The sequence below is a fragment of the Setaria viridis genome, chromosome 4, assembly GCF_005286985.2.
Source record: "Setaria viridis chromosome 4, Setaria_viridis_v4.0, whole genome shotgun sequence".
In the NCBI taxonomy this organism is placed as follows: domain Eukaryota; kingdom Viridiplantae; phylum Streptophyta; class Magnoliopsida; order Poales; family Poaceae; genus Setaria; species Setaria viridis.
In genome coordinates this window covers 20,653,650-20,678,358 of record NC_048266.2, presented here as the reverse complement: position 1 = coordinate 20,678,358, position 24,709 = coordinate 20,653,650, and the positions used below count along the sequence as shown (strand labels likewise).

Here is a 24,709-nt window from a genome sequence, read left to right as displayed (position 1 = left end):
CGGGTCGTCAACGAGCTGCTATGGCTAACTCGTCGAACGATGGTATGTTTGCATGAACCTATTCAAAGTTATTGGTGTTCTATCTGGAGCTAGTAATCCTGGATAGCTAACAGAACCATGTTAGGGAAGTCTGCAGCCCATATATGCTCTGAGCTAAATGCAATTAGTTATGCATTGCGGAGCGAAATATGACATATAGAACGGTACATTTGCTGAAATCATTATCTTTTAACTAGAATCGACAATATTGCCATACACATCGCTAAATACAAGGATACGTAAATAATGTGTGAGTGTGTGGGCCGTATGCAGTTCTTTGTAATTCAAACGAGTACAGAACAAGTAGAATCATGTTGGGGAAGTTTGCAGCCGATGTATGCTCTGAGCTGAATGCAATTAGTTGCAGCTATGCATTGCAGCAAGGAGCAGAGATATGATACATAGAAAACACTTGCTGAAATCACTATCCTTCAACCAGAATCAACAATAATGACATGTATAGTACATCGCTAAATACAAGGATACACGAATAATGTAATCGCTGGACTCTCCAACTACGGTGAACTCTTTCTTCCACCTAGGATCTATATGTACGTTATACAAATATATTGATGACAAAGCTCTACTTCACGAATTTCTCTACTTCGCTAATGTCAACAAACTCATTTACTCCACTTGCCAACAAAAACCTGGAATTAAGAATCACAGATGAAATAATTCACGAACATTTAAGAAAAAATTAGGATGTGCTGAGAATTATGTACCTTTTGTGAAGATCCCTTGCCATGAATTTGCAACCATCAGGAACATAGGATTGCATGTTCAGTGCTATATTGGGATTATGAACGCTTTGACGAACGTGGACCATGCCCACCGGTTTCTTATTCTCGTCGTAAAGTTTTGCTCTGCTTTCACAAAGTAGTAAGTAAGCACCGGGGCTGCCTGACCGTCGTTGTGACGGCAGTGCATGGTTATTTGTTTAACATCACTCCATGGACGTGCGGAATATAAATGTTTTCTAAGAAATGACCTATTGTGGAGTGACTAGTAAGTAAAATTTCTGAAAACACGACTTGTGTTGTCTTTTCCGAAATTGGTGAAGACTGATGAGTGATGACGGAATACAGATGAGGTCGTTTTGAAACAGAAAAAGAGGCCTACTACCACGAATACATTGCGAAAGAAAGCTTAGGTTAAAAGGAAAACCATGCAGGCATCACGTATACCTGTACATGTATGCATCAACATCGATGGGATGATCATTTGTGTCCACGAGGCATCCCTCGGCAACTGAGCAATCCCCGCAATCATCGAGCACCCAACCGGAAAGTTTGTCCTCCTAATAATATATGCGCCAGAATAAAACAACGGAAGAATTCAATAAGATTGTATAGAGCTGCCAGATTAGTGAAATTCGTGCAAAAAATATATATTATATATAGGCGTATCAGAACCACAAAGAATAGCGTGCGTGATAAACAAACAGTTTCAACAATTCTCTTTCTGCTTTAATCAAGGTAACAATATTTTAGATTTACCTCGATGTATTTCTTGAAAGCCTCGACGGCCATTGTACCCCTTTGTTTTGCATACTTGGGTTCACCCAGTATGTTCATCCTCAACAACACTGATTCGGCAGGCTCCTCAAGATCCATGATGAGGCTCCCTACGCCTCCCTCCAATCCTGACAGTTTCATCCGGACCATCTCGATGACGATCTTCACCACCATGTACGCACCTTCACGGTAAGAAGAGCAAAGAGATCGACAATGGAAATAAGATCGAGTCATCATCTTCTATTTTGTATTTTTGTTGTATGTCAATTAGGAGAGTGAGCTCAAGGTGTAAGAGAGTTCACGCACCATCGTCGAGGAAGTAGTTCTCCTTGAGCGCGCCGTGGCCGGTGGTCTCCATCATCAGGTGCGTCTCGACGCCGTCGGTGTTGAGCTGCACGCCCTTGTCGATGACGTTGCGGTAGCCCACGCGGTAGAGGCAGTGCTGGCCTCCCCTGGAGGCGATGAACCGCGTGAGCCCGTCGCTGGCGCGCGCGTCGGTGACAACCGTCGTGCTCGGGTGCTCGTCCAGCACGATGGCCGACATGAGTGCGATGAGCCTGTCGCCGTTGATGGCCGCGCCCGTGTCGTCGACCACGCCGCTGCGGTCCACGTCGGTGTCGAAGACGACGCCCAGGTCCGCGCCGTGAGCCAGCACGGCGTCGCGGGTGAGCGACATGGCGGTGGCGTCCTCCGGGTTGGGCATGTGGTTGGGGAACGTGCCGTCGGGCTCCAGGTGCAGGCTACCCGTCGTGTCGGCGCCGAGCTTCTCCAGTACGTCCCACGTGAAGAAGCCGCCGCAGCCGTTGCCGGCGTTCACGACAACCTTGAAGCCCTTCAGCGGGGTGTCGTAGTGCGTCGGGTGCGCGACGCGCTGCTTGATGATGTCGCGGAGGTGCTGCGCGTAGGCGCTCATGAGGTCTACGCGCATCACCACCGGCGGCATGCCCCCGCCGCCGGAGCCCATCTTCCGGGCCACATACTTCTTCGCCGCGCGATAGCAGATCTTCTCGACGTCGCCGGAGGTTAACCCGCCGCGCTTGGTGAAGAACTTGAGGCCGTTGCGGGTGTAGGGCAGGTGTGATGCCGTCATCTGCAGAATTACTACCGCTATAAATACTTCTTCCCCAAAGGCTGCTCTCACCACCTCTCACACCTGTAACTGGAACCCAAAAATTACAACAACTCTCGTTTGGTGGGTTGGCGTCGTCGTTCAACCGGATCGTCAGTTCGTCATTGGAACGCATGCTGCTTTTCTTGCCAGCAGCCTACTTAGAGCAACTCCATGCTGCTTTTCTTGCCAGCAGCCTACTTAGAGCAACTCCAAGAGTATCCTAAAAAATTCTTTCCCAAAACTATGTATTGGGGGTTCTTCCAAAAAAAATTTCCCCCAAAAGCATATCAGTCCACAACAGATCGCTAATAAATAGCCCCCAATATTTCAAACACAGGCCACGTCATCGTATTGGGCCCATCGGAAGGGACGCGCGGGTGTACGGGAATCAGGATTGGGGGAGGAACGCCAACGCTAAAATATACGCGGTGGCAGGCTGTTTTTTAGCGTCGCTAAAAAATTGGGGAAGGTTTAGGTGGATTGTTGGAGTTCATTTTTTCTCTCTTTTTTCCTAAAAAAGGTATTGGGGTAAGATTAGCAGGCTCTTGGAGTTGCTCTTACACCGTAACACCGATTTAAATGAGAGATTACACCGTAACACCGATTTAAATGAGAGAACTAGTCTGATTTAAACGAGGAAAGTGATGATGAGGCGGAAGATGAAAATGATGATCAAAAAAGTAGTAGCAACTTCTTCGATGATAAAGAAATCAAGCAACTTGTAAAAGGAGTAAATAAGCTACTCAAGAAGCTCAACTCCAAAGGTGTCCCCATGAAAAAATTGGTTCGTCGCAATCTAAGAAAAAAGAAGGAATGCATGTGGTGAGGAGGGACATTGCATTGAATATTATCCACTCATGGAGAAGAGACATAAGCAAAGATAGAAAGAGAGAAAAGAAAGGAAGAAGGAGAAGAAGGAAAGCAAGAAGAAGACCTTCACAAGCATTGGAAGGCTTGGGTTTGATATGGCAAGCTCAAGTGATGACAAAACTCACCGTAAGCTATGTGCCTTCTTATCATCAGTGAGCTCATCGCACATTTCTAATAGCCAAAGGTATGGGTAGCGATGTAAGTGATGATGAATCCTCTCCTTCCATTCATGAGCCAGCCGATCATGTTCGTAGCCAAGAGGTAGCTATAATAAAACTTCTTTCTAAAAACAAGGAACTCGAAGAAACATTGGCAAACTCATCATCCAACTATAAAGAATTGGCTGAAAAATTGATGCGGTCATTAACCAAAATTATGAGATAACTAAGAAAATTGATGCCCTTGAACAAGATATATAAAACTACCTCTAACAAGACATCCACACCTTTTCATGATAAATATAAAAAGGATGAATCTACTTCTTGCATTGATTTAATTGATAAATCTTACTCACCATCTTGCAATGAGACTTGTGCCAAGAATGTTCACTACTAGAAATATGAGCATTCGTCCTTGACGTTTTCGTCCGGTACTAACGCGCGAAATTAGTACCGGGTAAAAATTTTTGATCCTCGAAGGCCTTTTAGTACCACGCATATAACACCAACCGGTTTATTTGTTGGTGTTATATGCCCTCACCATTTAGTACTAGTTGGTATTATATGCCCGGTGCTAAAAGGCATGGACCATTTAGTACCGGGCAATAACATTAGTACCTCGTGGAGTACCATGTAGTACCGGGCAATAACACCAACCGGTACTAAATGTGTTATTGCTTGGTACTAAAGGCCTCTCCACGGGTTACTTCAGAAGGAACCATATCTAACTCCATCACATGTGTTGTGTAGGTGAGATGGTAAGGAAGGTTTGCGCGAGGCTTGAGGTTGTGGGTTCGAATCCCACGGACTGCACACGCGCATATTACGCGTGAAATTCGCGTGACTTGTGACTTGTGATGATGCGCATTTGCGGGGACCTCCCGACTGTTCATTCGTTAATTTTTTTCTTTATTTTTTGGGCGCAAAACCAGTCGGTGCCGACCGGTACTAAAATCCCCATTTAGTACCAGGCATTTTGACTGGTACTAAATGCCACGCCATAAAGAACAAGCGATACAGGTCAGGCGCCCGGTAGTAAAGGGGGGTTATTGATCGGTACTTAAGGACGGTTCTCCAGTAGTTGTTGTAAAAACATGTGATGATCTCATTGCTCAAGAAAATGATAAGCTCAAGTAAGAAGTGGAAAGGGTCATGAGGGACTTGACAAGACTCAAAAGCAATGAAAAGGCACGAGAGCAAGAAAAAACCTCGTTAACATAACCGTCCCAAGATGATGAAGAAGCTTGAGAAGGATGCAACCATAACTTGCTACTCATGCCATCAAGAAGGCTACAAGTTCTATGAGTGTAGGAATAAGAAGAAAGGGAAGAAAAGAAGAAGCAAATCAACTTCAACACCTAGCCCTACTTGAAGGTTGAAAAAGAGCACACCCTATCTTCTCAAGAAGAAATATAATAAGATGGTGGCTCACTTGATCAACAAGCAAGGCAAGGGGTGGAACCAACCTACTTGGGTGCCCAAGGAAATTATCAGTACCTTGAATAGCTCCAAGAAGGTTTGGGTTCCAAAAGCGACTTAGAGTCCGCGGGACTCGGGAGTATTTTGAGACTTGGCCACAAGAGAAGAGCATTGGCCACAAGAGAAGAGCATTTCATGCAAGAGCCAAGTTAATCAAGATTTGAAGCAAGTTTCAAATCATTGATGAATCCAATACCCAAATCCTCCAAAAGTAACCAGGTAACTAGATGTCCTTTCATGCACTTTCAATTAGTATCTAGTTCCTATACTCGACTAGGATTGCATGAGCATATTTAAATTCCTTTTGCATTGCCTAGAGTAATTTTTTCATATGATAGGTTTCTTGTGCTTCTCTCTAAACCATGAGCAAGTTGCAGGGAAATGGCACTAGTTCTTATTTTATATCTTATATGTCAATTCCAAGTCATAGGATAACTTTACAATATCGTTATTAACTTGTGCATGTCTCTCACAAGTAATTCAAATACTTGTATGCACATATTTAGATGGAGCTATCTTATGGTTTGTGATTTTGAAACTAACATGTTTGCAAGTTTAACATGTGTATAGTCTCATGTTGCAAGAAATGGATCCCCAGAGATATGCAAGCATTATCCTTCAAATGGTGCTTAAATGTTCATTTGATATCCTTGTTTACATTGATATCATTTCAATTCATTCAAAACTATCTCCATGCATAATATATATTAAACTTAATTGACTAGCTATGCATATGCTTTGCCATCCACTATATGTATGCACACACTTAGGGAGAGCTTAGTCTACGTTATGCAAGTTTCATGGTCATGATCTAGTTTGCCTTCCACACCCAAAAGATCATGATCTATGAAACTCTTCCTTGTGCTTTTAATGTATTTCTTTTTCGGTATTTAATTTCAAAGAGGGAGAATTTTTGCGACCAAAGCAAGTAGACCTTAAGGGGGAGCCACCCTTAAGGGGGAGCATGCAAGAAAAGCAAGAACATCAAGTTTAGGGGAGATTGTAGATTTCAAGTTGGGGGAGATTGCAAGAATTTGGAGAAAAGTGACATTGGAATAAGGGGGAGCCTTATATCCATCATGACCACATGAGGGAGATTTCAAATTTGTAAGAGCAAGGTATTTTACTTCAATTTGGTATCCATTGCATATTTAAATTAGCATATGTTCTTGCTCTTGCATTACATCAAGCAAATAGTTGTATTTAATTTTTCTTGCTTGTCTTGTGTTGTCATCAATCACTAAAAAGCAGGAGTTTGTAAGGAAACTAGCCCTAGGCAATAATGATTTTGGTGATTAACAACAATGTGGTCATTAGGACTAATGTGGTTTCAATATGTACCTTTATAGGTGTTTCACAGGTCCCAAGGATGAATTCCAAATCCATCAAAATGAGAAGAAAACGAAAAACTTAGAAGAATTCTATGGCATCCAAATGATAGTAAAGATCCAGAGATTGAAGCTGAGACAAAAATACATGAGGACTTGAAGCGAATCTTGCCGGAAATATGCACCGACACAATCTACTGATTCATACGATGACCATTGGCAAAAGCACTTTATCAGTCAGTGACAAAGAGGAACAGAAGTAGGGCCAAGGACGTGCGCTATGTACACCGACCCACTCGGTAGACACAATGGATCACCACTGAATTAGTCGGTGCGATCAGCTTGGCTCATGATCGGCTCAGAATCAGCTCTAGAGGTTTTCATTTATATCACCGGGTGACTACAGTGAAGATACGTCGAATCAGTTGGTGCTCTCTGCCAAAGAAGAAGAAATGGTTAGAACGAAGGAACTGCCGATTCAAACAGTGATGGTCAAGGAGGGGCACTGAATCGGTCGGTGTCCATGGGGCCCAAGTGTCAGTAGCACAACAGAACAGTATCACCGATTCATCCGGTGACGTGCATCTAGGGAGCACCGAATCAGTCGGTGATCACAGATTCTAGGATCGTTGGAGCAACGGCTAATATTTCTTAGGTGTTAGAGCTTGGAAAAGCTATAGGCTTGGTTCTCACATACACACAAGTGCTCTATCCACCAAAGTGCTTAAGAGAAGATTAAGGCAATTAGCATAATTTAGGTCTTAATTAGTTCTAGTTTAGGCCCATTAGAACATTGCTTTAGTGATTAGCCTAAAGTTAGTATCGGTGCGTGACGCACCAAGAGTTGTAAATCCGGGGCTTGTAAGTCTTGCGAGACCCTCCAACCACGTTTGTGGAGTGGCCACCGGTGCATGTGAAAAGGAGGAGAGGTCCTTGGCATTTTGTCGAAGCTCTACCAAGTGAAGAACGGCAAGGAGCATCCAGGAGAGGCTAGTTGGAGACCCACTTGCGCATGGGGAAGACCCGTAAGCTATCATACGGAGTTACTTGACCGGAGAGTTTACGCCCTTGCGCTATCATTCCCTTTGAGAGGGGCTCCAACAATGAGGACTAGTGGAAAGCTTCACTTTCCGATACCTCGGTAAAAATTGCCATGTCACCGTGCTGAGCGTTTGACTTCTCTACCTTATTTACCTTTCGCATTTCATATTACACTTACTTTCCAGTTTACCTTTCCTAGAATTGCCATGTGTATTTTATATGATTGGAACTAAGGTGCAAAACACTTTTGCAGTAGATATAGCATTACTGCACATCTAGATAGAAATTAGAATAAGTTTTATATGTGCTTCGAGCCTTAGTTTTTTTAAACATCCAATGCACCCCTTTCAAGGTATTACGGTGAAGACCTAAATTTTCAAAGAACTGTCCTCCTCTTCCAAATAGGGTCTAGATGGACGCTGCCATACCAAAGAGACTCATGAACTCTACTGCTTATTGCGTAGCTATAGTTGGCCATTTGGCACTAGCACTATGAGCCGCACCATGCACGACACGAAAAAGCACGGCCTAGGAACAGCCCGGCCCGTGACTCATAGTGCCAGTGCCTGGCACGGCACAGCCACCATTTCGGCACGTAGTGCCGGCATGGGTACAAGCACGTAGTGCCAGCACACTTAATGGGCCGGCACGATAGCGGCCCGATTCCTCCCAGCCGTTGGATGCCATCAGGATGCACCAGCACCGGTAGATGAGCAGAGACCGGCATATATAAAGAAATATGTGCCTGGAACCCTAACTAACTCTCCTCTCTTGCGTAGCTGCACTCTCACTCTCGATCTCTCCCATCTCCCCGACGGCCCGACCCTCCCTACTTCTCTTCCGTGGCCGCCCGCAGGGGGCCGCCGCCGGAGCGCGGTCGAGGCTCCTCCCCTCCCTATCTGGCTCTCTCCCGTGGCCGCCCGCGGGGGGCCGCCGCCGGGACGTGGCCACCAGGAGGAGTGGTGGGCCCCCGCCGCCGCCAGGGTCCACCACCGTCGGGAGGAGTGGAGGGGCCCCCGCCGCCGCCGAGGTCTGCTGTGGCCGGGAGGAGCGAAGCTGTGGAGGGGCGCGACCACGATGGGCTGCCATGCCGGCACGGCACGGCTAATTGGCTTTAGGCTGTGCTCATGCCGAGATGTCGGCACGGCGGCACTACGAGGCACGGCACGGCTAAACCACCGTGCCACATAGTGCCGTGCCGTATAGTGCCGTGCCACGCCGTGCCCGTGGCCGTGCCGTGCTGTGCCGTGCGGCCCGGTTGGCCACCTACATGCGTAGCTACTAGTCGAGAATCTCAATGATCGGACGTAAACACGTAAGAAGTGAAACATCTAGAGAAATTAAATAATGCTAGACAGAGCATTACCATAACGGACGCGTCATAGTTGAACCGAGGCAGTACGGTGCTCATGAAGCACGCGGGCGTGGTGGCGAGCCCCACGTCAAACACGGAGCACCCCGCCCTCGCGAGCCCCGCAAAGAGCGCCGCGCTGAGCCGCGCGCCCGACAGCCGCGGGTCCCGGCCCACGGACACCCGCAGCTCCTCGCCCTCCGGCCGCTGGAGCTCCTCATGTAGCCACTCCCCGAAGCTCTCCGCGATGACCTCGACCGCCAGCGGCGTGAGGTCCACGGGCCGGCCATTCTCCCCCTCCAGCGCCACGCCCCGCACGTCCGGCCCGTTCTGCAGCCTCCGGATACTGTCGCCCTCCTCCCCCGCCTCCGCGGCGACGCCGACGGGCACCTCAACCCGGCCGCCCGTCACCGAGGGCTGCCCACGGGAGCTCGCCGTGGCTCTTGTCGTCACCTGGCCGTAGCTCCTCCTCCTCCTCCTCCACGGGAGAGGAGGGCAGTGCCGCACCTCGCCGTGGCTCGCGTGCTTGCATGGCTGCAGAGTGGCCGGCGAAGAAGTGGTGACGGTGGCCATAGCAGCTAGTTACGAGCGAGGAGCAACGGCACACAATGCCAGTGCATGAGTAGTCCTTGGAAACGGGAGATGACATACACGTCCGCGCCTGGGGAAATATCTCGGCGAGAGATATTAGCAGGTCGCGCGGAGGGATATTTTCGGGCCAGGAGTTCCTCGGGACGCGGTGGATGCTGGATGGATTCGATAGAGCGTGTGGGGTGGAGGCGCTGCTGTGATAGTTCTGTGGTGCTGAGAGCTAGCTGCATTAGAATCGCCAAGCGCCAACGCGCCACGCGCAGCGGCAGATGGACGTCGGGTGTATACTTTTTGGTCAGCGAGAATTGGACATGTGTGAACTAAAACTCATCCCTTCACCTCTTTCCGAACAAAAAACGCAATCTAGTTGATACTCCTGCAGAAAGAAGGATACGGAAATTTCTTATGAATCACTTTCAATTATAGGATCTTTTAGGTGAAAATTATAGGGAAAATGAATTCTTCATTTCCTTCCGTTAATTCAAGTGCCTTTGATAATCATAAGGTATAACTGGCATGAAGGAACTAGCAAAAACAAACCCGAATACAGCCTATTTAGGAACGTTATACTGGAAACTGCCTAGCCTTATTGTCAATCATGCACTAATGACGGTATTTGTATAGTTCTTTTTTTGCCTTCCTAGGCACTCCTTTTTAATATAGCGGTCAGGTCTTCGTTTCTCTACTATATCAAAAGCAAAGTGGGCACAAAAACGCGGTCCGTCATTCGGACGGGGCGTGATGGCCCTCGCTCCGGCGTACCTCGGCCGTCGGTTCGAGGTCCCTCCGCGCGGGGACTGTCGACTTGGCAGTCTCCTGATTTCCGGTGCTCCAAGCTTCCTCCTCCGTCCATTTTTTTGCTCCGTGCGGAACCCTACGCCGCGAATACTTCCCCCTGCGTCGCCAGCTACCGCCCCGTTCCACGCCGCCAGCCGCCGCCGCCAATCCCTGCACCACCGCCAGCTCTCCCTCCCTTCGTCCTTCTCCCTGCGTCGCTAGCCGCCGCGCCCCTCCCTGCGCCGCTAGCCGTTGCCGTTCCACCCTGCGCCGCCGCCGCTTCACCAGCTGCCGCCGCCGCTTCACCAGCTGCCGCCGCCGCTTCACCAGCTGCCGCCGCCCCTCCCTGCGCTGCTATCCGTCGCCGTCCCACCCTGCGCCGCAGCCGCGCCCCCAGCTCTCCCTCCCTGCGTCGACGCCGCCCATCCCTGCGCCGCCGCCGTGTCGCGAGGCGCAGCCGCCCCTCCTGGCGTCGGCAGCCGCGGTGCCAACTCTCCTTCCCTGCGTAAAAATCCCCTCCCTGCGCCGTCCCGTTGCCGCCGCACCTCCCTGCGGCGCAGGCCGCCGCCGACCCTCCTGCGCAGCCAGCCATCGCCGCCCATCCCTGCGCCGCCGCCGCGCCGCGAACCGCAACCGCCCCTCCCTGCGGCGGAAGCCGCGCTGCCCGCTCTCATTTTTTTAAGCAGGATTTCAACTTGCAGGTCGCTTAAATCTTGGTTTTTCCCTTTTGCTTTAATGCTCTACATGTTCATTAGATTTTGATGTTCCAGACTTCCAATACTAGCCATGTACTGATGTACATATTTGGCAATACTGCAGACGGCGATTCTTCCATGGTGCTTCAATCCTAATCCCTTCTACTGAAATGGATTTATGATGAAGTGTTTAAAAATCAAAGTCTACCACAGTTTGATCTTTAGATGTTATGCTTTTGCGATGTGTGATGATTTCACTGTTTAATTCAGAAATATTAGATGAAAGATAAATTGAAGTGAAGCAGCTCTTATTTTGGGAAAGGGAATAGTTTACTATTCTCTGCATGGAAAAATATTTAATAAGTGCACGTACTACGAGACAATGCCATAGTTCCAAGACGTCAGCACTGCATACAAATTACTACATGTTTGTAAACAAGTTAATTTGTATTGATTTCTATCAGATATTGGCATTGCAAGTACACTGAATATATTTGAAAGATAAGTCACCGTTGTTGTTCCCTGCTGCTACCTTGGGCTTCTGTGGTTTGGGCCCCTTTGCACATTTATTCCAGGGGCATTCATTTTTACTGTGCAATTTTCTTTGTTACATGTGAGATTAAACCTCTTTATATCTCAGACATGCCACATAATTCAGCAAAGCTTCATGAAATGGGTTATCTTTTGATGGTAACAAGGAGTATCTAGAACCGAGTCTCAGCAAAGAATTAGAGTTCGAGTTCTGTTTGATAGTAAAGTGATGATACTGCTGATTATTTGCTAATTAGTCGTCTTCAAATTACCATTTTCCATTTTTCTTACTACTGTGGTTACACTATGAAGTATTGCAAAATGATTATTTGCTTTCACTTGTGGGCATAGATCTGCCTCTCCATCATCTACAGGACGGAGCACGTTGCCGTGTGGCACCTGCTGCAGGTGTTCACCAACGCGCCGGGACCTGAAACACCTCAAGGTCTGAATCTTATTATACTCTTTTGTTGATCTAATCTCACCTGGTCATCAGGTTGAGGAGCTGCTTCAGGTCCATCGTAGAATGAGTCAAATTGAACTGAGCGTTGAACAGTCGCACTTGATTTGGGTATGGTTCAGATAGCTGATGCAATTCTGCCTTTTTATTGTGCCACCTGCTAGGTTTTTTTTGTCTTGAGTATGATCTTGATTTATTCAACATTGTTGTTGTTCCTGATTTTTTAAACTTTTTCTGTGCATTCACGAGATACATGTATCAGATTTTTTCAAGCTCATACAAAATTGATTACCAGCAATTGTGTTCTCAGAATAGGCTTAGAGTAGTGTACACATATTTTCCAGGCTTATTTAGCTAATTTGAGTATTTAACATCTTTAACTATTAGAGGGAATACAGCTCTGCCGCGAGTGTGATTTCGTCTCTGGTATACGTGCCACACAGCCCCCGAGTCAACAACCCCTAATACAGTTAGTTGAAGTATTACCCTGAAAAAGGGAAGCTAATGGCTTGCTTTTATAAAAATCAGGTATATTTGATGGAGATTTAATTGTATGTCTCATCATTGATTAAACCAGCGTGAAATTTCAAAGCTCTCCCTTCCTGCTACAGTTACACTTTTTTTTTATATAGACCTGCTTCTGACTCAATTATATGTCTCATCATTGATTAAATCAGCTATTGTTGCAAATACATGAGGTCAGTGAAAATTCAACACTGCATGTTTTTTATGCTCTAAGCAGTTGTCAGCCTAGCTACCGCCTATGTTGCTGCTTTGTTAACCATGTATTCACCACTGCTGAAGTGCTGGCTGGATTGCTGCTTTCCAGGATTATATTGCTTAGTTTTGTCACTTGTGTAGGATGATAGTTAAATGGCAGTGGGTCGGGTGAGGGTGAGACTAAGAGAAAGTGAAGCAGATTCAACTGAAGTGTCATTGCAGGTTATTAGAACTATCTGGCTATATTGATATTGAAAGGCATGAGTGCACTACCATTGAAAGCTACCCATTCAAATCATTTCTGTTCCTGTAATCATTTCTTCCATTTCATTGAATTCTACAGTAATATTTTTTTATTTCATTTTCATGCAGAATTCTAGCTAACAAAAATTGGAGCAAAATGATTATTTTGCTTTGCAATCATTTTAACAAAAATGGATCTATCCCTTGAGCATCATTTAAATTGCAGCTCTTTTGCATCTAGCTCAATGGTTTTCTTGTGATCTTCTGATAACTTGTGCAACTCAACTTGTCCTAGAACCCCCTCTCGAGAAAGCCTAATTGTCTACGGTTATGCCTGTCCTTAGACTTTTGCAGCGACTATCGTTTGATGGAACCATCCGGGTCAAGGTGGTCTAGGGTACCTTTTACAGATCTCACAAACACAACAGTCCAAGGTGAGGATACAGTTGGACGTTTGGTTCGTGATATACTATTGTCACTCATTATGAACCCCACATCATGTAGATCCTAATGAACGTGATAGAGAGCGTAAGAGATTTTTGGTTGCAACAATGTCCGATGATAAGAGGATTGAATATAACAGTACACGCCGTGAGAGGTGTATGAGGAGAAAAACGGAACAAGGTGCCATTCAGCACATTCCAAACCATCACCAAAGTACTATTGTGTTCTTCGTTTCGCTCCACTTCTGCATCCTTATTTTTTCATGACAAAATATTGACATTGAGGAGTTTACGTAGATGACAGTGTACACATGGAGGCAGATGAAAATGATGGCTGGCTCCATAGGGGAGATTTGGGAGAAAATAAATACTGACTTCATGTGGGGACAGGTGAATCAGGTGCGCCTACACACTTTTATTTTAGGAATTTATAACTCTAAACTTTTTTAGATATAAACGCAGCATTACGCAACGATGATGCTACTTTTGGTGACATGGGGGACATTTGGGATGAAATTTGTAGCAGCCCGGTGGGTGATGCAGGTAATCCCGTGCAGGCTAATTATTTAGTGCTATTTAATTATGAATGCTTCCTCTAGAGTTATAATTTGTACCTTTGTTTATTAATATTTCATTATATGTTTATGAAATCATCGCATTAATTAATTATGTGTATGTTGGCAACATTTAAATATTGTTGCTATATTGGATTGTTAATTACCATTATCTTTAATGTTTTGGTATAAATGTTCTGACACATTGCTAAATATAACACATAGATCATATTTATTCTTCATAAATTAAACAGATATCTTGTTATTCTCAATGGTTGCCATCTTAATGCACCAAACACATTAACCAAACATCAATGCAACTCATTTTTTAGGTGCTGGATTAGAACCATGTTACATGGATGATAATGACCTCACACCTAACGAGCGTAGGCGTAGAAGGGATAGGGCACGTAGGGCGGCAATGTCTCCGGGGCAGAGGGCTCTAATAAATAAGAGGCAGCGTGATTTGAGAGCTGCAAAGAAATTATTGATGACGCCACAGGACAATATAGAGAAAAGAAGACAGGCCAACAGAGACTATAAAAAGATGGTTAAGGAATGACGAGCGAGCAATTTGCATCCTGACTCTATCGCTATGGCAAGCCCTCACTTTACCCCGGAGCTGGTATTCCCTCCTGCTGATAAATCGCCGTAAAAAATATCGAATGATATGGAAATCCCCCTTGTAAACGACAGGCCTGTTTACATCCAGTCAGCTGTGGAGCAAACCCCTATAGTCATTACCCCCCAACTGGTCCCTGCAAACCACACCATCCATAGCAAGCCTGTGACTCCTGGAATTAGGAATTCACGTCTAAACCAGCGTAATCAAATGTTTGAAGCAACCATTGGCAGAAATACCAAACAGCCTGCTTGTGAAAAATTCAATTATACGAGCCAGCCGACTCAAACGTCTTGTGTCATGGACAATGGTAATTAGCTCACATCCTTTGCCCACCTTAGTATTCATATACTATATTATTATGATATTTAAAGTAACCTACATGTATCCTATTGCTATTCTACTACTAAAGATGGCACCCAAACAGACGCTCGCGACTCCCATCCCTTCACTGCATCTAATATATTTGGAGCAGGTAAAAAGAAATTCACTTTGCTTATTTGTCAATACCTCTTCTATGTCTCACCTGCAATTAATCTTTTGCAAAAAATACTAGGCCTGCACCTAATGACGCTACAGGTATTCAGACACAACCATCTGTTGTTGAAGAGCTGTATTCAATCCCTTCACATGGTGGATAGGCAGACACATGCCTCCATGGAAGAGTATGGTAAATGTTGCACGTGCTTCCTGCATGCTATTATTCTACCTATGTAAATACATTTGTCTCATCACTCATGTGCCAATGTTGCATCAGATTGCGATGAGAACATCATATTTGAGGACGACAAGGAAGAGGATGAGGGGTACCTTTTTGGAGGCCAAGGTACACCCCGGCGCATCTATGTGACCTTTGACTTATCTTATTTCCAAAATCTAACACTTCATACTCATGCTAATTATTAGAACCTGATGATTGGGAAAAAGATGAGGATGTCGATCTTGAGACGGCTAATGAAGATCCCAACGAACCCGATGTACTAGATCCATATGATGCGGTTTATGCCAATGTCCCTGACATGACGCACATGCTCAAGTCAGAGGATAACTGCGAGCACTGCAATGCAAAGAAGTTTGAGTCCGAGCCACCTGGATTCTGTTGTCGTAGTGGAAAGATTCATCTTTCCACCCGTGAGACACCACCGAAACTCGTGAGATTGTGGTCGAGCTCGGACGCTAATGCTTGGCATTTCCGTGCAAACATCAGATATTTCAATGGCCACTTCTCTTTCACTTCTATGTACTGTAAGCTTGATCGTGTGACCACCGACGTGAGAAACTGTGGAATTTACACATTCTGTGCCCATGGTCAAATCTACCATAACATAAGATCATTTGGTAAAGAGGATGGTCACGAACCTGGTCACCTCGAGCTTTATTTTTATGACGACGATCCATCTCTTGATCATAGGCTCCGCAAGTGCCGTGAGAAGTCTGCCCAAGAAGACAGGGAAGTCATCCAGAGGCTAAAGGACATCTTACATGGCATTAATCACTACTCAGAGAATTTTAGGAGTATGGGTCAAGTTGACAACCTTGAGGATTACCATGTTGAGTTGAACCTTGACCAACGGCTAGACCAAAGAACATATAACGTGCCATTAACGTCAGAGGTTGCTGCCGTTTGGATTGAGGGCAGCAAGCGTTGGGGCCAGTTCGATAATAGTGTTGTCCTCCAAGGGAAGGATAGGTCGATCCATGGCATCCGGTCCTATCATGGGTGCTACGATGCTCTCTCATTCCTGCTATTCTTTCCGAGAGGTGAGCTTGGGTGGCACAACTGCATTCCAAAAGTTGGTGTGACTATGGCTGAAGTCAATAAAGCTCGAGCGATTCGCAAGGCGCGTGTTGATGGTGGTGGTGACGATGATGCTGGTAAATTCAGATGTCTTTATAGTGTCTTACAAACATTAGACAAATGTTCCGCATGTTGTTAATCACGGTACTAACATGAACAATGTTTATGTGTGTAGGGTCTGCTGGAAATAAATGTGTCTCCGTGCGTGATTACTATTGCTACAAATTCCAGATGCGGCTTGGGATTTTTAATCCTATACTATACGGCAAGCGTCTATTCCAGCAGTTTGTCGTCGACACCTACGTTAAGATCGAAAGCTCGCGTCTAGACTACATCCGCAATAATCAGGACATCCTTACGGCTGACCTGTACCAAGGTTTGGTTGACAGTTAGCGTACGGGGGTGGAAGATGCTGATGAGGTTGGTAAGCGTACTGTGCTATCCCCGACTTTCATCGGAGGGCCCCGTAATATGAGGCGTCAGTATATGGATGCGATGGCTCTAGTGCAAAAGTTTGGTAAACCGGATATCTTCCTCACAATGACATGCAATCCTAATTGGGATGAGATCAAGAATGAGCTTTATCCTGATCAGAGTTCACAGGACCGTCCAGATCTTGTATCTTGAGTGTTCAGGGCGAAGTTGGAGGAGCTTAAGAAGATGTTGATGGAAAAAGACATACTTGGAAAGGTCCGTGCATTCGTATATGTCGTGGAGTTCCAGAAGAGGGGTTTGCCGCATGCACACTTTTTGCTAATAATGCAGAGGAAGTACAAGATCACGTGTCCAAAATAGTATGACCTACTTATCTCCGCTGAGCTACCAAACAAGAAGTACCCTGACCTCTACAGGATGGTGACGAAGCATATGATGCATGGCCCATGCGGGACGCTAAATCCATTATATCCATGCACAAGGGGACGTACTTCATGCAAGAACCGTTACCCGCGGCCATTCTGCGATTCAACGTTGCAGGGTAAGGATTCGTACCCCATCTATCGGCAACGTGATGATGGTCATAAGGAAATAATTCGAGGTCACATCCTGGACAATGAGTGGGTCGTCCCATACAACCCATGTCTGCTGCGTACTTTCAATTGCCACATCAATGTTGAGGCATGTAGTAGCATTAAATTCGTGAAATACCTATTCAAATACATATACAAGGGCCATGACAGAGCGTCTGTGGCTATTAGGGAGGCTGGAAAAAAAGATGACAAGGGGAACGTTGATGAGATCATGCAAAACAGAGAGGCCCGATGGGTGACACTTCTAGAAGTGATGTGGAGGATATATGGCTTTGACTTGAGCAAGAACCATCCACCAGTGCAGCAGTTGCAGCTTCATCTTCCCGACATGCATATGGTTACATATCATAAACGGGACAAGATCGAACGGGTTGTCAAGCATCTAGGTGCCGACGAGTCAATGCTGACAGCGTACTTTGACTACAACAGGCTTCATGAGGAAGCTCGAGGAATCTTGTACCGTGACTTTCCGAAGCATTATATTTGGGAGTCTAATGGTAAATTTTGGAAACCAAGGAAAAACGCCGTATACCAGGTCGGGAGACTCGTATCGGCTCATCCGGCTGAGGGGGAACGCTACTTTCTTCAGGTTCTCCTGAACCATGTTGCTAGGGCTACTTCATATAGGGACCTAAGGACTGTTGATGGTGTGCTCCTACCTTCGTTCTGTGAAGCTGCGGAGAGGCGAGGCCTAATTGAAGAAGATAATACACTTGATGAGTATCTTACTGGAAAACAGTTTGTTCCATATGCCAACCTCATTGCGTAGGTTATTCGCAACAATATTGGTATTTTGCGAGCCGAATGATATGTTTGGGTTGTGGACAAAACACCTTGACGCAATGTCAGAAGACTACAGGCTTAACAATCCAAACCCGAGTCTGGTGGAACAGATGGTTTTGATTGACATTAGGAATATGTTGCAATCTATGGGAAAGGACATAAGGTCGTTCCCTCTCCCAGGAATTAACGACGCATATGACGACGCCAGCGGTATCCCTCGTGAGATATTTGAGGAGGCAAGCATTGATCAGAATCTGAAAGATGTGGGACTATCTGATTCCCTAAACGAGGAGCAGAGGGCTGCCTACGAAGAGATAATGTCCAAAGTGGACACCGAACAAGGCGGTTTGTTCTTTGTAGATGGACCTGTCGGCACAGGAAAGATATTTTTGTACAGGGCACTTCTTGGAACCCTTCGCAATCAGAACAAGCTTGCCATTGCTACAGCTACATCTGGTGTCGCAGCGTCTATAATGCCTGGTGGGAGGACGGCCCACTCACGTTTCAAGATACCCCTTACTCTTGAGGATGGTGGTTGTTGTAGTTTCACCAAACAGAGTGGTACTGCAAAGCTACTGCAGCAAGCATCTCTCATCATTTGGGACGAGGCGTCTATGGCAAAGAGGCAAGCTATGGAAGCCCTAGATAACAGCCTACGTGATATAATGGGCTGGCGGGATCTGCCGTTCGGTGGGAAGACTGCTGTCTTTGGAGGGGATTTCAAATAGGTTCTCTCTGTTGTACGGAAAGGATCCAGGGCTCAGATAGTCGATGCTTCTCTACGGAGGTCGTATCTTTGGGAATCCATCCACCACCTTAAGCTCGTGTGCAACATGAGGGCGCAGAGTGACTCGTGGTTTGCGGAATATCTACTGCGCATTGGTGGTGGCATAGAGGAGGTTAACTGAGATGGTGATGTATGTCTTCCTGATGATATATGTGTCCCATACTCTGGGGATTCTGAGAAAGATCTTGACAGGGTGATTGAATGCATCTTTCCAAACCTCAATGCAAACATGACAAACAAGGACTACATCACCTCCAGAGCGATTCTATCCACACGTAATGATTGGGTGGACAATATTAATATGAAGATGATCGACATGTTCCAGGGTGGGGAGATAGTGTACCATAGTTTCGACTCCACGATTGATGATCCGCATAACTACTATCCGTCAGAGTTCCTTAACACATTGACTCCCAATGGGCTTCCTCCACATTTGCTAAAGCTCAAGATCGGCTGCCCGGTCATATTGCTTAGGAATATCAACCCTGCGAATGGACTGTGCAATGGTACAAGGCTGGTGGTTCGAGGCTTCCAAAGAAATTCAATTGATGCTGAAATTGTGCTGGGACAGCATGCCGGAAAGAGGGTTTTCCTTCCTCGAATACCGTTGTGCCCCTCTGATGATGAGATGTTCCCATTCCAATTTAAGAGGAAGCAGTTCCCTATTAGGCTCAGTGTGGTGGAACCGCTCGGAATTAACTTAGCTAAAGCACAATTATGTCGCCTGACACGCGATCATCTGCTTTAATCAAGTTAACTCGGCAGTCTGTCGGATTTCCTCCGATGAACAAATAGGATCGAGAAAGCAGAGCTCACACGAAGGTGAGTGGTTCCAGAGAATACAATAGATCATCCAAATTAAACAAGTACATTAAGTTGTTACAACAACAGTCTCGAAATTCAAACAAAGTTTCCAGAGTTCTCAAGCAGCGGAAAAGAACAAACGAAGCTAGCACCGAAGTCGGACGTCATGAAGAGGCCGATCATGACATCAATGATCCCTGCCCTTGCCGTCCGAGGAGGGATCCCACTCGACCATCCACCCAGGAGGAAGCTAGGGACGCCAAGTGCCACAAGCAGAAAACTCAGGGGCTCCAACTTCACCTGAAAGATGTGCCACAAGCAAGGCTGAGCAACTATGCTCAACAAGACTTACCCGACGGGTGATTCTAATCCACCAACCTCTAGACATGCAAGGCTTTTTGGCTGAGGAGTTGTTTGCCAAAAGCGCCTAGTGTAGGTCCTTACTTTCAATGTTTTAGCCATAAGTTCTATTGTTGTTTACCATTCTAGGTTAGCAGCTATACTTAAACAAGAAGTGGTTTCCAAGCAATTAAGCAAGTAACAGAAATATTTCACCATCATCTTCCATTCTTATTCAGTGTAGCATAGTGATCAAGCAGTCCCAAACTGTGAGAGGCAGACAAATCGACTCGAATTTCTTAACCATGCATGACGAACCTAATCTCACGACATCCGTGCACCACGAAGGTCGCTTCCTTTGTCGGCCGTCCCCATCAATTCCCAGGCGTGTGTCAGGTCTAAACTTCCCTTGGCATGCAATGCTCCACAGTCCTGGCCTAATGCTGCACTATGACCGCACTTGCACCCACATGATGCACCATGGGAACCTCGTTCCAGGGACAGCAGGGGTATAAGCCACGCCCTAGTTCAATCAGGTACTAGGCTTCCCCATCCCATACTAGGTATGAGATTAGTACTTTCAAACACTTGATCACGAACACCATCACCTTTCAACCTTAGTCCATTTTCATGTAGACAGACGGGGTAATCCACCGACCACCAAAATAGTTCACAGAGCCCTACCCCGTCCATCGTCCTTATAGTTGTAACAAAAAGGAGAGCAAGCAACTCCTATAACTCACGAGTGACAGGAAATCACTCGACTTTTACCGAGTCCTATTTAAGCAAAGCAGCTACTCGGCCTATCATACTAGTGTTCAGATCAAAGGAAACCAAGTCATGCATCTACGGTTTCAAACAATTCCTGAAATGTAAATGCACACTCATAACAATAGAAGGCATGCACAAGTTTAGAAAAACTGGGTTATGCTCTGGGGCTTGCCTTCAAGTGGGGCAGTGGCGAACTAGTCCTTGGCGAGCACGGGCTCAACTCCTGCAGGCGGCGGCTCTGCTACGGCTTCATCTTCCAGCACCGGGTGGAGCTCGTACGTGCCGTCGGCGAGGTCCAGCTCTACACGAAATGCAATGCAAGGGTGAGACTCTTAGACGTTTATTTCAACAGCACCTGCAAGGATTAAACCCAAAACTATAGCAAAACTACAGGAAAAGGTGCGAAACCTACTTTATTGGATTCAACTCAGAACGAGGATTCCAACCCAAGTGATTTCACATTTTTTTCCGATTTTTCCTCAATTTAAGGTGAAATCTCCAAGCTTCTGCTGACTCCAAACAAGTTAAAAGAGTAACTTACGATCTGACCCCTTAGACTCAAGAAATAACTGTACCGGGGTCCTCAGGTTTCACACAGAGAAGTCCTCAGAATTTTACACAGATACCCTCGGTCCAAAAGAAAAGACACAACTGAGGCCTCGGGCGAGGCGGACAGGGGTCGGGCGAGACAGACAGGGTCGGGTGAGCTAGACAGGGGTCGAGCGAGACGGGCAGGGGTTGGCAGCTTACCTCCGGTCCTATGGGCGAGGTCTTGGGGTCGGGAGGAAACAAGCCGAAGCGGAACAGCGGAAGGCGGTAAGTTTCGAGCGGCAACGAGGTCTGGCGGTGCTCCGATGGCGGTGAGGCTTCTCGGGGACAACACGCAAGCTCTAGAGCTGTGTGACAGGATGGTGAAGCAGCTGGTGCGGTCGGCAAGGTGTGGTGTTGGGCGGAAAGGGGAGCTCCATAGAGAGCTCAGGCGGCAGCGCTTGAGCGAGAAGCAGAGGAATGTGCGGCGGCGAGTGCGGTGGAGAAGAACAAAGCAAGCAGCGCGGCAAGGGCCGTGGTAGTGAACAAAACTCCAGTGAAGGGCTTCGGTACCCCTTTTATAGCTGCGCGGAAGTATTTGGAGGAAGGAAGCGAGCTCGAGCAGGCGCGAGGATAAGATCGAGGGAGGAGAAGTGCTCTGCCACGGCGGCGATTGGTCGACACCTCCATTGGCGAGCTCGGGCACAATCTTGCGCTGGTTGGGCAGCAAGGATTTGGGGCTGGGGCAAAGTGGGTTGCCGGGCACACTGATTTGCTCGGTCTGCGCGCATGTGTGGTCGCGGCCATCCAGGGCTGCGGTGCCATTGGCGGACAGGAGAGAGGGAAAGGCGCTGTAGGCGAGGTGACAAGGCGAGCGGTGACACGAGCATGTGCGGGAACAGCGGCTTTGCCGGGGCACGCTACTGGCGAGGCGGGGGAAGGAGTTGTCATTGCCTGCACGGCGGTTGGCGGAGACGGTAGCGTCGCGGGACGCGCGTGCGGGCAGCGCGACGGAGGTGTGACGGGAGGGCCGGAAGGTGTTGGGGTGCACGGTCAGGGATCCGGGTGAGGCGGATGCGTGCGGGAGGCGAGACCTCGGGCGAGACGAGATGGGGCGGAAGGGTCTGTAGGGCGCTTCTGCGCGCGTCTGGGAAAGAGGTGCGCTGCTCCATCTTGTCGCGACCGGCGACTGGGTGAGGTGGCGCTCGCCAGCGAGGTCACGCCATGCGGCGGCGGCGCTCTGAGGCGCGGCGCACGTGCGCTCTGTCACTGCCTGGCCGAAGGATCCGCGAGATCCTCTGTCGGGCCCATCTTCAAACCTTTGGATCTCACGATTTTTAATCCGCACCATGTTGACTCCCTTTACAAGAGTTGTAGCACATGGAACCAGGTCCAACTTTTGTAAAAGGACCAAGTTCAAAGACACGGTGGATTCAGGGATTCCACGCTCCAAAGTTTGGAGGAACGCCTGCTTTCAGGACTTAGGGAAAATGGCGGTTTGGCTGGTTTTCAGGGGTCGGAGCTGATTTGAGCTGCAGATTTGGGGAGTTTTGAAGGTGAATTGGACCAAGGTCCAATTAATAAAGTTATTATAGGAACTTCATTCTCCAACTTCTATGAAGGGATTTCTTGGTGTTCTGTTCAACTTCCCAAAGATAAACCCACTCTATGGTGCTAGGTCGGGCTGAAATCCAGACTTAGCCGAAATGGCTAAAGGAGGCTGAGTCGACCAGATAAGGGGACTTGTCTTAAGATTAAAACTCAGCTTAAAAAATCTAGGTCGTTACACTCAGCTTCGCCATGACGGTCAACAAGTCACAGGGCCAAACTATACCAAATGTGGGTATGTACCTGCCCGCCCCTGTGTTCTCTCATGGTCAGTTGTATGTTGCTATGTCTAGAGCCACAGCCAGAACGAATATCAAGATCCTCGCCCTTCCGCCAAACACAGAGGCAGATGAGGAACAAACTGTAGATGGCACGTATACGAAGAATATTGTATACAAGGAGGTTCTAACACCATAGGTGAGGTAATATAATGATTATTCGTGCATGTCTTACATTTTTCATTTATTTTTTAAAAAATACTGAACTCATCAATTCCATGTTTCTTGCTCTTGCTAGGTAATTTTAAATGCTTTGCGGTACACTGCATGGATAATTTGCATCCACACGAGCTGTTAATTATCAAGTCAAGTGTTTAGGTTGAAGTGATTGCTTAATTTTGTCACATGACGTCACTGCATGGGAAATTCCACGTATACTGAAAAACTGGATTACATCACATGATTATACATGACGTTTGGGACATGCTAATTAGTTCAATATTTTTGTTTCTTCAAACTCTTATCTGTTTCCTGTGCTGCCTGTCTGAACTTATTTGCAAATTTGACACATATTCCAAGACATACATTTCTTCTAGGAAGGATCTTTTATATGATGATATGGCCGAGGCTGATACTTTGCCAGAGGTTTCCTTTACCTCTATTAGGAATTGAAGTGTAAGGTTCCGATAAGCATGTTGGAGGTATGCCCTAGAGGCAATCATAGAGATGATGATATTCCATTTGTATCCATGATTTATATTGTGTTCATTGAATATCCATTAAAGGCTACTTGAATTGATTTGCAATTATGTGAATTGTGTGTGAAACTCTTTACTTGTATGGTTATTCTAAAGTTGTCCCTAGTCGGAGTTCATGTGAGGACACACATGAATATTAGACTAGCACATGTATTAGTTGATGACTATGTTTCACAAGTCATGAACATGGAGATGTTGAACTAATAATGTGGGCACATGTGGAGACATGTGCTAGGACTGACCCAACACGAGAAGTAGTTCTCTCTTTAAACAACATATACGCTTTGTCCTTAGACCTGGGATTGTCGCATGTATTCAAGATGTGGATCGACCTACTTAGGGGCTATCAAACGCTACGCCGTAACAGGGTAGTTATAAAGGTAGTTTTCGGGTTTGTCAAGAAGCATGCTGTGAGACATGGTCAATCAAGATGGGATTTGCTCCTCTTTGATTGAGAGTGATATCTCTGGGCCCCTCGAGTGATCGGATCTGAAAATGCATGGCCATGCTACGTACCGTTAAGAGTTAACCTACAAAGGGATTCCGAATCACAGGATCGAGAAAGAGCGGTCGGCTTGGAGCTAGACCAAATATCGTGAGGCAAAGGGAATAGCATGTATATAATGTTGTGATGGTTCGTCTGATATGATCTTCGTGAGCGTATAGGAGTTGGCACGTCTTGCTAGAGGCCGCTACTGACTATTGGGCCGAGTAGGAGTACTCAGGCCATGTCTATACGTATCCGAACCCATAGGTT

The 24,709-nt window shown here is 46.6% G+C and overlaps 3 protein-coding genes across 3 annotated transcripts; 2 read left to right on the top strand and 1 right to left on the bottom strand.

Annotated features, from left to right (window-relative positions):
- Positions 1 to 451: 451 nt before the first annotated feature.
- On the bottom strand, positions 452 to 9,636 carry LOC117851655 (uncharacterized). The gene is made up of 6 exons (XM_072293180.1): positions 8,910 to 9,636; positions 1,863 to 2,646; positions 1,539 to 1,738; positions 1,227 to 1,339; positions 765 to 905; positions 452 to 689 (listed from the first exon to the last, which is right to left on the bottom strand). Exons 1-6 carry the CDS (start codon positions 9,465 to 9,467, stop codon positions 623 to 625), a joined length of 1,863 nt encoding a protein of 620 aa, XP_072149281.1. The 5' UTR covers positions 9,468 to 9,636; the 3' UTR covers positions 452 to 622.
- An 8,562-nt stretch (positions 9,637 to 18,198) lies between these two features.
- LOC117853521 (uncharacterized) lies at positions 18,199 to 18,867 on the top strand. The gene has a single exon (XM_034735854.1). It carries the CDS (start codon positions 18,199 to 18,201, stop codon positions 18,865 to 18,867), a length of 669 nt encoding a protein of 222 aa, XP_034591745.1.
- A 288-nt stretch (positions 18,868 to 19,155) lies between these two features.
- On the top strand, positions 19,156 to 23,393 carry LOC140222606 (uncharacterized). Its single transcript, XM_072293439.1, has 2 exons — positions 19,156 to 19,605; positions 23,148 to 23,393. The coding sequence occupies exons 1-2, from the start codon at positions 19,156 to 19,158 to the stop codon at positions 23,391 to 23,393; spliced, it is 696 nt and encodes a 231-aa protein (XP_072149540.1).
- Positions 23,394 to 24,709: the final 1,316 nt, after the last annotated feature.

What these genes read in the sequence shown, in the direction of transcription:
- LOC117851655 (XM_072293180.1), bottom strand. Translation starts at nt 9,467, where the DNA reads ATGGCCACCGTCACCACTTCTTCGCCGGCCACTCTGCAGCCATGCAAG. An exon ending in GAACTACTTCCTCGACGATG is followed by an intron (nt 1,739 to 1,862) that starts GTGCGTGAACTC and finishes CTTACCGTGAAG; the next exon opens with GTGCGTACATGGTGGTGAAG. An exon ending in CTTTCAAGAAATACATCGAG is followed by an intron (nt 1,340 to 1,538) that starts GTAAATCTAAAA and finishes ATATATTATTAG; the next exon opens with GAGGACAAACTTTCCGGTTG.
- LOC117853521 (XM_034735854.1), top strand. Translation starts at nt 18,199, where the DNA reads ATGTCAGAAGACTACAGGCTTAACAATCCAAACCCGAGTCTGGTGGAA.
- LOC140222606 (XM_072293439.1), top strand. Translation starts at nt 19,156, where the DNA reads ATGACAAACAAGGACTACATCACCTCCAGAGCGATTCTATCCACACGT. An exon ending in TCCCTATTAGGCTCAGTGTG is followed by an intron (nt 19,606 to 23,147) that starts GTGGAACCGCTC and finishes TAAAAAATCTAG; the next exon opens with GTCGTTACACTCAGCTTCGC.